Source organism: Pseudophryne corroboree, chromosome 8 (genome assembly GCF_028390025.1).
Source record: "Pseudophryne corroboree isolate aPseCor3 chromosome 8, aPseCor3.hap2, whole genome shotgun sequence".
NCBI lineage: Eukaryota > Metazoa > Chordata > Amphibia > Anura > Myobatrachidae > Pseudophryne > Pseudophryne corroboree.
Window position 1 is genome coordinate 12,361,318 of NC_086451.1, and position 12,642 is coordinate 12,373,959.

At 49.7% G+C, this 12,642-nt stretch overlaps 1 protein-coding gene across 2 annotated transcripts in view; it reads right to left on the reverse strand.

Annotated features, from left to right (window-relative positions):
• OLFM1 (olfactomedin 1) overlaps positions 1-12,642 on the reverse strand; it is a 104,688-nt gene that overhangs the window by 3,709 nt on the left and 88,337 nt on the right. For both annotated transcript variants that reach the window (XM_063935901.1, XM_063935900.1), the window contains exon 5: positions 164-270. In XM_063935901.1, coding sequence (XP_063791971.1) covers positions 164-270 — 107 coding nt within the window. The remainder of the gene's footprint in view (positions 1-163; positions 271-12,642) is intronic.

Sequence of the window (12,642 nt, forward strand, 5' to 3'; positions counted from 1 at the left end):
CTGTATATTTGTCTTTACTTACCTTGAGCAGGCAGTCTGGTAGCTTAAAAAGGAACCCATGCAAATTTAGCTTTTGGGTGGTAAAATATAAAGTAACTGCTGCAATAATAATAAATCATGGATGTGTTAAGTGATGTCAGGTGATTCATATGGCGCTACTTACCCGGTTATCGCCTTCTGGTGCCAGTGGGTCGGTCATCCACGAGCCAAACCTGGAACCGGATGCCTTGATTGTGACTGGCTCGCTGATACCGGTTAGCTTGCCGCAGGCTGCAAGATATGGTGGAGAGAAGTGAATGAATTACATCCCGTGTTATCACATACAGGCAGCCAGCACATAACGTGTGTAAGGAAAACATAATTGAGATGTTATTATGGGTCTCGAGCATCATTAATGACTTAAAGCCAAGGGGGTTAATAGGGAGGAGGAATATTCTTCTTCATTGCTCTACAAGGATTTTGGCTCCAGCTCGGAATCCGAATTGAAAATCTATTCAGGAGCTAAATAAAAAACCGATGGGCAGCGACCAGCGAACGGCGTCCGGGAAAAGGACTTTACGCTGACCTGCCGCTGGGTCTTCAATGGTTTAATTTGGTTTGTCGCCTGTAAAGCAATTTGTACACATCAGCAGGATGTTCCATCACTCTGATGACCCTCCTAGTATTAAATTAAGAGTATACTAGTGATTAATGAGGAGAGACGGGACACGGAAGAGAAGTCCAAATGCTGTGACATATCGCCGTTTACAGACCAGTATAAAGTAGGCAGGGAATACATACTAAGGGGGACATTTACTAAGCAGTGATAAAAGTGGAGAAGTGAGCCAGTGATGTTGCCCATGGCAACCAATCAGTATTGACATAACATTTATAATTTGCATACTATAAAATTATACAGGGCAGCTGATTGGTGGACATGGGCAACTTCTCCACCTGCTCACTTCTCCACTTTTATCACTGCTTAGTAATTGTCCCCTTATATCTTGGTGGTTGGGATGCCGGCAGTCACATTTCCGACAGCAGCAGCCCGCCATTAAAGACTTCGACATCGGAGGGGGTAAGTACTTCTACCTTCTGCACTCACAGGTCCAAAAGCAGGCCAGTATTAAGTGGATCAAATAGTCCATGCAGTGGAGGCAGACATGTTGTGGGTGGAGCTATGATCACCCTATTAATTGGCTTGGAACTAGGCAAATCACAGAGGCGGGAATCGCTAGCTGTCAGTATACCCGCTGTGTAAGAGCAATCTATCTGGTCAGTGCATTGCAGCAAACAGGGATGTATAAAGAAATGGGGTTTTATACACAATACCCACTGAAATACATCTGCAGTGTTACCTTAGCATTTACTTTTTATTACTACTGAGAAACAAAGATACGAGATTGTGAAATAACCGGCGTACTAGTTTTATAACCTCACTCTGACGGAAGATACGAGAGATCACAAAAGAGGCTTTACAAGCTCACATCATAAAAATAACTATGATGCATTACTCCACGTTCCAACAAATCAGCCTTTTCTTCCCTGAGAATCCTGGGCTCTCTGTGCTGTGTGTGTGGTTACAGTCACTGTGTGATGAGAATACGGGGCTCTCTGTGCTGCGTGTGTGGTTACAGTCACTGTGTGATGAGAATACGGGGCTCTCTGTGCTGTGTGTGTGGTGGTTACAGTCACTGTGTGATGAGAATACGGAGCTCTCTGTGCTGTGTGTGTGGTGGTTACAGTCACTGTGTGATGAGAATACGGGGCTCTCTGTGCTGTGTGTGTGGTGGTTACAGTCACTGTGTGATGAGAATACGGGGCTCTCTGTGCTGTGTGTGTGGTTACAGTCACTGTGTGATGAGAATACGGGGCTCTCTGTGCTGTGTGTGTGGTGGTTACAGTCACTGTGTGATGAGAATACGGGGCTCTCTGTGCTGTGTGTGTGGTTACAGTCACTGTGTGATGAGAATACGGGGCTCTCTGTGCTGTGTGTGTGGTTACAGTCACTGTGTGATGAGAATACGGGGCTCTCTGTGCTGTGTGTGTGGTTACAGTCACTGTGTGATGAGAATACGGGGCTCTCTGTACTGTGTGTGTGTGGTTACAGTCACTGTGTGATGAGAATACGGGGATCTCTGTGCTGTGTGTGTGGTTACAGTCACTGTGTGATGAGAATACGGGGCTCTCTGTGCTGTGTGTGTGGTTACAGTCACTGTGTGATGAGAATACGGGGCTCTCTGTGATGTGTGTGTGGTTACAGTCACTGTGTGATGAGAATACGGGGCTCTCTGTGCTGTGTGTGTGTGGTTACAGTCACTGTGTGATGAGAATACGGGGCTCTCTGTGCTGTGTGTGTGGTTACAGTCACTGTGTGATGAGAATACGGGGCTCTCTGTACTGTGTGTGTGTGGTTACAGTCACTGTGTGATGAGAATACGGGGATCTCTGTGCTGTGTGTGTGGTTACAGTCACTGTGTGATGAGAATACGGGGCTCTCTGTGCTGTGTGTGTGGTTACAGTCACTGTGTGATGAGAATACGGGGCTCTCTGTGATGTGTGTGTGGTTACAGTCACTGTGTGATGAGAATACGGGGCTCTCTGTGCTGTGTGTGTGTGGTTACAGTCACTGTGTGATGAGAATACGGGGCTCTCTGTACTGTGTGTGTGGTTACAGTCACTGTGTGATGAGAATACGAGGCTCTCTGTGCTGTGTGTGTGGTTACAGTCACTGTGTGATGAGAATACGGGGCTCTCTGTGCTGTGTGTGGTTACAGTCACTGTGTGATGAGAATACGGGGCTCTCTGTGCTGTGTGTGGTGGTTACAGTCACTGTGTGATGAGAATACGGGGCTCTCTGTGCTGTGTGTGTGGTTACAGTCACTGTGTGATGAGAATACGGGGCTCTCTGTGCTGTGTGTGTGGTTACAGTCACTGTGTGATGAGAATACGGGGCTCTCTGTACTGTGTGTGTGGTTACAGTCACTGTGTGATGAGAATACGGGGCTCTCTGTACTGTGTGTGTGGTTACAGTCACTGTGTGATGAGAATACGGGGCTCTCTGTGCTGTGTGTGTGTGGTTACAGTCACTGTGTGATGAGAATACGGGGCTCTCTGTGCTGTGTGTGTGGTGGTTACAGTCACTGTGTGATGAGAATACGGGGCTCTCTGTGCTGTGTGTGTGGTTACAGTCACTGTGTGATGAGAATACGGGGCTCTCTGTGCTGTGTGTGTGGTTACAGTCACTGTGTGATGAGAATACGGGGCTCTCTGTGCTGTGTGTGTGGTTACAGTCACTGTGTGATGAGAATACAGGGCTCTCTGTGCTGTGTGTGTGGTTACAGTCACTGTGTGATGAGAATACAGGGCTCTCTGTACTGTGTGTGTGGTTACAGTCACTGTGTGATGAGAATACGGGGCTCTCTGTGCTGTGTGTGTGGTTACAGTCACTGTGTGATGAGAATACGGTGCTCTCTGTGCTGTGTGTGGTTACAGTCACTATGTGATGAGAATACGGGGCTCTCTGTGCTGTGTGTGTGGTGGTTACAGTCACTGTGTGATGAGAATACGGGGCTCTCTGTGCTGTGTGTGTGGTTACAGTCACTGTGTGATGAGAATACGGGGCTCTCTGTGCTGTGTGTGTGGTTACAGTCACTGTGTGATGAGAATACGGGGCTCTCTGTGCTGTGTGTGTGTGGTTACAGTCACTGTGTGATGAGAATACGGGGCTCTCTGTACTGTGTGTGTGTGGTTACAGTCACTGTGTGATGAGAATACGGGGCTCTCTGTACTGTGTGTGTGTGGTTACAGTCACTGTGTGATGAGAATACGGGGCTCTCTGTGCTGTGTGTGTGGTGGTTACAGTCACTGTGTGATGAGAATACGGGGCTCTCTGTGCTGTGTGTGGTGGTTACAGTCACTGTGTGATGAGAATACGGGTCTCTGTACTGTGTGTGTGGTTACAGTCACTGTGTGATGAGAATACGGGGCTCTCTGTGATGTGTGTGTGGTTACAGTCACTGTGTGATGAGAATACAGGGCTCTCTGTGCTGTGTGTGTGGTTACAGTCACTGTGTGATGAGAATACGGGGCTCTCTGTGCTGTGTGTGTGGTTACAGTCACTGTGTGATGAGAATACGGGGCTCTCTGTGCTGTGTGTGTGATTACAGTCACTGTGTGATGAGAATACAGGGCTCTCTGTGCTGTGTGTGTGGTTACAGTCACTGTGTGATGAGAATACGGGGCTCTCTGTACTGTGTGTGTGGTTACAGTCACTGTGTGATGAGAATACGGGGCTCTCTGTGCTGTGTGTGGTTACAGTCACTGTGTGATGAGAATACGGGGCTCTCTGTGCTGTGTGTGTGTGGTTACAGTCACTGTGTGATGAGAATACGGGGCTCTCTGTGCTGTGTGTGGTGGTTACAGTCACTGTGTGATGAGAATACGGGGCTCTCTGTGCTGTGTGTGTGGTTACAGTCACTGTGTGATGAGAATACGGGGCTCTCTGTGCTGTGTGTGTGGTTACAGTCACTGTGTGATGAGAATACGGGGCTCTCTGTGCTGTGTGTGTGGTTACAGTCACTGTGTGATGAGAATACGGGGCTCTCTGTGCTGTGTGTGGTGGTTACAGTCACTGTGTGATGAGAATACGGGGCTCTCTGTGCTGTGTGTGTGGTTACAGTCACTGTGTGATGAGAATACGGGGCTCTCTGTGCTGTGTGTGTGGTTACAGTCACTGTGTGATGAGAATACGGGGCTCTCTGTGCTGTGTGTGGTGGTTACAGTCACTGTGTGATGAGAATACGGGGCTCTCTGTGCTGTGTGTGTGGTTACAGTCACTGTGTGATGAGAATACGGGGCTCTCTGTGCTGTGTGTGGAGGTTACAGTCACTGTGTGATGAGAATACGGGGCTCTCTGTGCTGTGTGTGTGTGGTTACAGTCACTGTGTGATGAGAATACGGGGCTCTCTGTGCTGTGTGTGTGTGGTTACAGTCACTGTGTGATGAGAATACGGGGCTCTCTGTGCTGTGTGTGTGGTTACAGTCACTGTGTGATGAGAATACGGGGCTCTCTGTGCTGTGTGTGTGGTTACAGTCACTGTGTGATGAGAATACGGGGCTCTCTGTGCTGTGTGTGGTTACAGTCACTGTGTGATGAGAATACGGGGCTCTCTGTGCTGTGTGTGGAGGTTACAGTCACTGTGTGATGAGAATACGGGGATCTCTGTGCTGTGTGTGTGGTTACAGTCACTGTGTGATGAGAATACGGGGCTCTCTGTGCTGTGTGTGTGGTGGTTACAGTCACTGTGTGATGAGAATACGGGGCTCTCTGTGCTGTGTGTGTGTGGTTACAGTCACTGTGTGATGAGAATACGGGGCTCTCTGTGCTGTGTGTGTGGTTACAGTCACTGTGTGATGAGAATACGGGGCTCTCTGTGCTGTGTGTGTGGTGGTTACAGTCACTGTGTGATGAGAATACGGGGCTCTCTGTGCTGTGTGTGTGGTTACAGTCACTGTGTGATGAGAATACGGGGCTCTCTGTGCTGTGTGTGTGGTTACAGTCACTGTGTGATGAGAATACGGGGCTCTCTGTGCTGTGTGTGGTGGTTACAGTCACTGTGTGATGAGAATACGGGGCTCTCTGTGCTGTGTGTGTGGTTACAGTCACTGTGTGATGAGAATACAGGGCTCTCTGTGCTGTGTGTGTGGTTACAGTCACTGTGTGATGAGAATACAGGGCGCTCTGTGGTGTGTGTGGTGGTTACAGTCACTGTGTGATGAGAATACGGGGCTCTCTGTGCTGTGTGTGTGGTTACAGTCACTGTGTGATGAGAATACTGGGCTCTCTGTGCTGTGTGTGGTGGTTACAGTCACTGTGTGATGAGAATACGGGGCTCTCTGTGCTGTGTGTGTGGTTACAGTCACTGTGTGATGAGAATACGGGGCTCTCTGTGATGTGTGTGTGGTTACAGTCACTATGTGATGAGAATACGGAGCTCTCTGTGCTGTGTGTGTGGTTACAGTCACTGTGTGATGAGAATACGGGGCTCTCTGTGCTGTGTGTGTGGTTACAGTCACTGTGTGATGAGAATACGGGGCTCTCTGTGCTGTGTGTGTGGTGGTTACAGTCACTGTGTGATGAGAATACGGGGCTCTCTGTACTGTGTGTGTGTGGTTACAGTCACTGTGTGATGAGAATACGGGGCTCTCTGTGCTGTGTGTGTGGTTACAGTCACTGTGTGATGAGAATACGGGGCTCTCTGTGCTGTGTGTGTGGTTACAGTCACTATGTGATGAGAATACGGGGCTCTCTGTGCTGTGTGTGTGGTGGTTACAGTCACTGTGTGATGAGAATACGGGGCTCTCTGTACTGTGTGTGTGTGGTTACAGTCACTGTGTGATGAGAATACGGGGCTCTCTGTGCTGTGTGTGTGTGGTTACAGTCACTGTGTGATGAGAATACAGGGCTCTCTGTACTGTGTGTGTGGTTACAGTCACTGTGTGATGAGAATACGGGGCTCTCTGTGCTGTGTGTGTGGTGGTTACAGTCACTGTGTGATGAGAATACGGGGCTCTCTGTACTGTGTGTGTGGTTACAGTCACTGTGTGATGAGAATACGGGGCTCTCTGTGCTGTGTGTGTGGTTACAGTCACTGTGTGATGAGAATACAGGGCTCTCTGTGCTGTGTGTGTGTGTGGTTACAGTCACTGTGTGATGAGAATACGGGGCTCTCTGTGCTGTGTGTGTGGTTACAGTCACTGTGTGATGAGAATACAGGGCTCTCTGTGCTGTGTGTGTGTGTGTGGTTACAGTCACTGTGTGATGAGAATACGGGGCTCTCTGTGCTGTGTGTGGTGGTTACAGTCACTGTGTGATGAGAATACGGGGCTCTCTGTGCTGTGTGTGTGGTTACAGTCACTGTGTGATGAGAATACGGGGCTCTCTGTGCTGTGTGTGTGTGTGGTTACAGTCACTGTGTGATGAGAATACGGGGCTCTCTGTGCTGTGTGTGGTGGTTACAGTCACTGTGTGATGAGAATACGGGGCTCTCTGTGCTGTGTGTGTGTGTGGTTACAGTCACTGTGTGATGAGAATACGGGGCTCTCTGTGCTGTGTGTGTGGTTACAGTCACTGTGTGATGAGAATACGGGGCTCTCTGTGGTGTGTGTGTGGTTACAGTCACTGTGTGATGAGAATACAGGGCTCTCTGTGCTGTGTGTGTGGTGGTTACAGTCACTGTGTGATGAGAATACGGGGCTCTCTGTGCTGTGTGTGTGGTTACAGTCACTGTGTGATGAGAATACGGGGCTCTCTGTGCTGTGTGTGTGGTTACAGTCACTGTGTGATGAGAATACGGGGCTCTCTGTGCTGTGTGTGTGGTTACAGTCACTGTGTGATGAGAATACGGGGCTCTCTGTGCTGTGTGTGTGGTTACAGTCACTGTGTGATGAGAATACGGGGCTCTCTGTGCTGTGTGTGTGGTTACAGTCACTGTGTGATGAGAATACGGGGCTCTCTGTGCTGTGTGTGTGGTTACAGTCACTGTGTGATGAGAATACGGGGCTCTGTGCTGTGTGTGTGGTTACAGTCACTGTGTGATGAGAATACTGGGCTCTCTGTGCTGTGTGTGTGGTTACAGTCACTGTGTGATGAGAATACGGGGCTCTCTGTGCTGTGTGTGTGGTTACAGTCACTGTGTGATGAGAATACGGGGCTCTCTGTGCTGTTTGTGTGGTTACAGTCACTGTGTGATGAGAATACGGGGCTCTCTGTGCTGTGTGTGTGTGTGGTTACAGTCACTGTGTGATGAGAATACGGGGCTCTCTGTGCTGTGTGTGGTGGTTACAGTCACTGTGTGATGAGAATACGGGGCTCTCTGTGCTGTGTGTGTGGTTACAGTCACTGTGTGATGAGAATACGGGGCTCTCTGTGCTGTGTGTGTGGTTACAGTCACTGTGTGATGAGAATACGGGGCTCTCTGTGCTGTGTGTGTGGTTACAGTCACTGTGTGATGAGAATACGGGGCTCTCTGTGCTGTGTGTGGAGGTTACAGTCACTGTGTGATGAGAATACGGGGCTCTCTGTGCTGTGTGTGTGGTTACAGTCACTGTGTGATGAGAATACGGGGCTCTCTGTGCTGTGTGTGTAGTGGTTACAGTCACTGTGTGATGAGAATACAGGGCTCTCTGTGCTGTGTGTGTGGTTACAGTCACTGTGTGATGAGAATACGGGGCTCTCTGTGCTGTGTGTGTGGTTACAGTCACTGTGTGATGAGAATACGGGGCTCTCTGTGCTGTGTGTGTGTGGTTACAGTCACTGTGTGATGAGAATACAGGGCTCTCTGTGCTGTGTGTGTGGTTACAGTCACTGTGTGATGAGAATACGGGGCTCTCTGTACTGTGTGTGTGTGTGGTTACAGTCACTGTGTGATGAGAATACGGGGCTCTCTGTGCTGTGTGTGTGTGGTTACAGTCACTGTGTGATGAGAATACGGGGCTCTCTGTACTGTGTGTGTGGTTACAGTCACTGTGTGATGAGAATACGGGGCTCTCTGTGCTGTGTGTGTGGTTACAGTCACTGTGTGATGAGAATACGGGGCTCTCTGTGCTGTGTGTGGTGGTTACAGTCACTGTGTGATAAGAATACGGGGCTCTCTGTGCTGTGTGTGTGGTTACAGTCACTGTGTGATGAGAATACGGGGCTCTCTGTGCTGTGTGTGTGTGGTTACAGTCACTGTGTGATGAGAATACGGGGCTCTCTGTGCTGTGTGGTGGTTACAGTCACTGTGTGATGAGAATACGGGGCTCTCTGTGCTGTGTGTGTGGTTACAGTCACTGTGTGATGAGAATACGGGGATCTCTGTGCTGTGTGTGTGGTGGTTACAGTCACTGTGTGATGAGAATACGGGGCTCTCTGTGCTGTGTGTGTGGTTACAGTCACTGTGTGATGAGAATACGGGGATCTCTGTGCTGTGTGTGTGGTTACAGTCACTGTGTGATGAGAATACGGGGCTCTCTGTGCTGTGTGTGTGGTTACAGTCACTGTGTGATGAGAATACGGGGCTCTCTGTGCTGTGTGTGTGGTGGTTACAGTCACTGTGTGATGAGAATACGGGGCTCTCTGTGCTGTGTGTGTGTGGTTACAGTCACTGTGTGATGAGAATACGGGGCTCTCTGTGCTGTGTGTGTGGTTACAGTCACTGTGTGATGAGAATACGGGGCTCTCTGTGCTGTGTGTGTGGTTACAGTCACTGTGTGATGAGAATACGGGGCTCTCTGTGCTGTGTGTGTGTGGAGGTTACAGTCACTGTGTGATGAGAATACGGGGCTCTCTGTGCTGTGTGTGTGGTTACAGTCACTGTGTGATGAGAATACAGGGCTCTCTGTGCTGTGTGTGTGGTTACAGTCACTGTGTGATGAGAATACAGGGCTCTCTGTGCTGTGTGTGTGGTTACAGTCACTGTGTGATGAGAATACAGGGCTCTCTGTGCTGTGTGTGTGGTTACAGTCACTGTGTGATGAGAATACGGGGCTCTCTGTACTGTGTGTGTGGTTACAGTCACTGTGTGATGAGAATACGGGGCTCTCTGTGCTGTGTGTGTGTGGTTACAGTCACTGTGTGATGAGAATACGGGGCTCTCTGTGCTGTGTGTGGTGGTTACAGTCACTGTGTGATGAGAATACGGGGCTCTCTGTGCTGTGTGTGTGTGGTTACAGTCACTGTGTGATGAGAATACGGGGCTCTCTGTGCTGTGTGTGTGGTTACAGTCACTGTGTGATGAGAATACGGGGCTCTCTGTGCTGTGTGTGTGGTGGTTACAGTCACTGTGTGATGAGAATACGGGGCTCTCTGTGCTGTGTGTGTGTGGTTACAGTCACTGTGTGATGAGAATACGGGGCTCTCTGTGCTGTGTGTGAGGTTACAGTCACTGTGTGATGAGAATACGGGGCTCTCTGTGCTGTGTGTGGTGGTTACAGTCACTGTGTGATGAGAATACGGGGCTCTCTGTGCTGTGTGTGTGGTTACAGTCACTGTGTGATGAGAATACGGGGCTCTCTGTACTGTGTGTGTGGTTACAGTCACTGTGTGATGAGAATACGGGGCTCTCTGTGCTGTGTGTGTGGTGGTTACAGTCACTGTGTGATGAGAATACGGGGCTCTCTGTGCTGTGTGTGTGTGGTTACAGTCACTGTGTGATGAGAATACAGGGCTCTCTGTGCTGTGTGTGTGGTTACAGTCACTGTGTGATGAGAATACGGGGCTCTCTGTACTGTGTGTGTGGTTACAGTCACTGTGTGATGAGAATACGGGGCTCTCTGTGCTGTGTGTGTGGTTACAGTCACTGTGTGATGAGAATACGGGGCTCTCTGTGCTGTGTGTGGTGGTTACAGTCACTGTGTGATGAGAATACGGGGCTCTCTGTGCTGTGTGTGTGTGGTTACAGTCACTGTGTGATGAGAATACGGGGCTCTCTGTGCTGTGTGTGTGGTTACAGTCACTGTGTGATGAGAATACGGGGCTCTCTGTGCTGTGTGTGTGTGGTTACAGTCACTGTGTGATGAGAATACGGGGCTCTCTGTGCTGTGTGTGTGGTTACAGTCACTGTGTGATGAGAATACGGGGCTCTCTGTGCTGTGTGTGTGTGGAGGTTACAGTCACTGTGTGATGAGAATACGGGGCTCTCTGTGCTGTGTGTGTGTGGTTACAGTCACTGTGTGATGAGAATACAGGGCTCTCTGTACTGTGTGTGTGGTTACAGTCACTGTGTGATGAGAATACGGGGCTCTCTGTGCTGTGTGTGTGGTTACAGTCACTGTGTGATGAGAATACGGGGCTCTCTGTGCTGTGTGTGTGGTTACAGTCACTGTGTGATGAGAATACAGGGCTCTCTGTGCTGTGTGTGTGGTTACAGTCACTGTGTGATGAGAATACGGGGCTCTCTGTGCTGTGTGTGTGGTTACAGTCACTGTGTGATGAGAATACGGAATACGGGGCTCTCTGTGCTGTGTGTGTGTGGAGGTTACAGTCACTGTGTGATGAGAATACGGGGCTCTCTGTGCTGTGTGTGTGGTTACAGTCACTGTGTGATGAGAATATGGGGCTCTCTGTGCTGTGTGTGTGGTTACAGTCACTGTGTGATGAGAATACAGGGCTCTCTGTGCTGTGTGTGTGGTTACAGTCACTGTGTGATGAGAATACGGGGCTCTCTGTACTGTGTGTGTGGTTACAGTCACTGTGTGATGAGAATACGGGGCTCTCTGTGCTGTGTGTGTGTGGTTACAGTCACTGTGTGATGAGAATACGGGGCTCTCTGTGCTGTGTGTGTGGTTACAGTCACTGTGTGATGAGAATACGGGGCTCTCTGTACTGTGTGTGTGGTTACAGTCACTGTGTGATGAGAATACGGGGCTCTCTGTGCTGTGTGTGTGGTTACAGTCACTGTGTGATGAGAATACGGGGCTCTCTGTGCTGTGTGTGTGTGGTTACAGTCACTGTGTGATGAGAATACGGGGCTCTCTGTGCTGTGTGTGTGATTACAGTCACTGTGTGATGAGAATACGGGGCTCTCTGTGCTGTGTGTGTGGTTACAGTCACTGTGTGATAAGAATACGGGGCTCTCTGTGCTGTGTGTGTGGTTACAGTCACTGTGTGATGAGAATACGGGGCTCTCTGTGCTGTGTGTGGTGGTTACAGTCACTGTGTGATGAGAATACGGGGCTCTCTGTGCTGTGTGTGTGGTTACAGTCACTGTGTGATGAGAATACGGGCCTCTCTGTGCTGTGTGTGGAGGTTACAGTCACTGTGTGATGAGAATACGGGGCTCTCTGTGCTGTGTGTGGTTACAGTCACTGTGTGATGAGAATACGGGGCTCTCTGTGCTGTGTGTGTGGTTACAGTCACTGTGTGATGAGAATACGGGGCTCTCTGTACTGTGTGTGTGGTTACAGTCACTGTGTGATGAGAATACGGGCCTCTCTGTGCTGTGTGTGTGTGGTTACAGTCACTGTGTGATGAGAATACGGGGCTCTCTGTACTGTGTGTGTGTGTGGTGGTTACAGTCACTGTGTGATGAGAATATGGGGCTCTCTGTGCTGTGTGTGGTTACAGTCACTGTGTGATGAGAATACGGGGCTCTCTGTGCTGTGTGTGTGGTTACAGTCACTGTGTGATGAGAATACGGGGCTCTCTGTGCTGTGTGTGTGTGGTTACAGTCACTGTGTGATGAGAATACGGGGCTCTCTGTGCTGTGTGTGTGGTTACAGTCACTGTGTGATGAGAATACGGGGCTCTCTGTGCTGTGTGTGGTGGTTACAGTCACTGTGTGATGAGAATACGGGGCTCTCTGTACTGTGTGTGTGTGTGGTGGTTACAGTCACTGTGTGATGAGAATACGGGGCTCTCTGTACTGTGTGTGTGGTTACAGTCACTGTGTGATGAGAATACGGGGCTCTCTGTGCTGTGTGTGTGGTTACAGTCACTGTGTGATGAGAATACGGGGCTCTCTGTACTGTGTGTGGTGGTTACAGTCACTGTGTGATGAGAATACGGGGCTCTCTGTGCTGTGTGTGGTTACAGTCACTGTGTGATGAGAATACGGGGCTCTCTGTGGTGTGTGTGGTGGTTACAGTCACTGTGTGATGAGAATACGGGGCTCTCTGTAC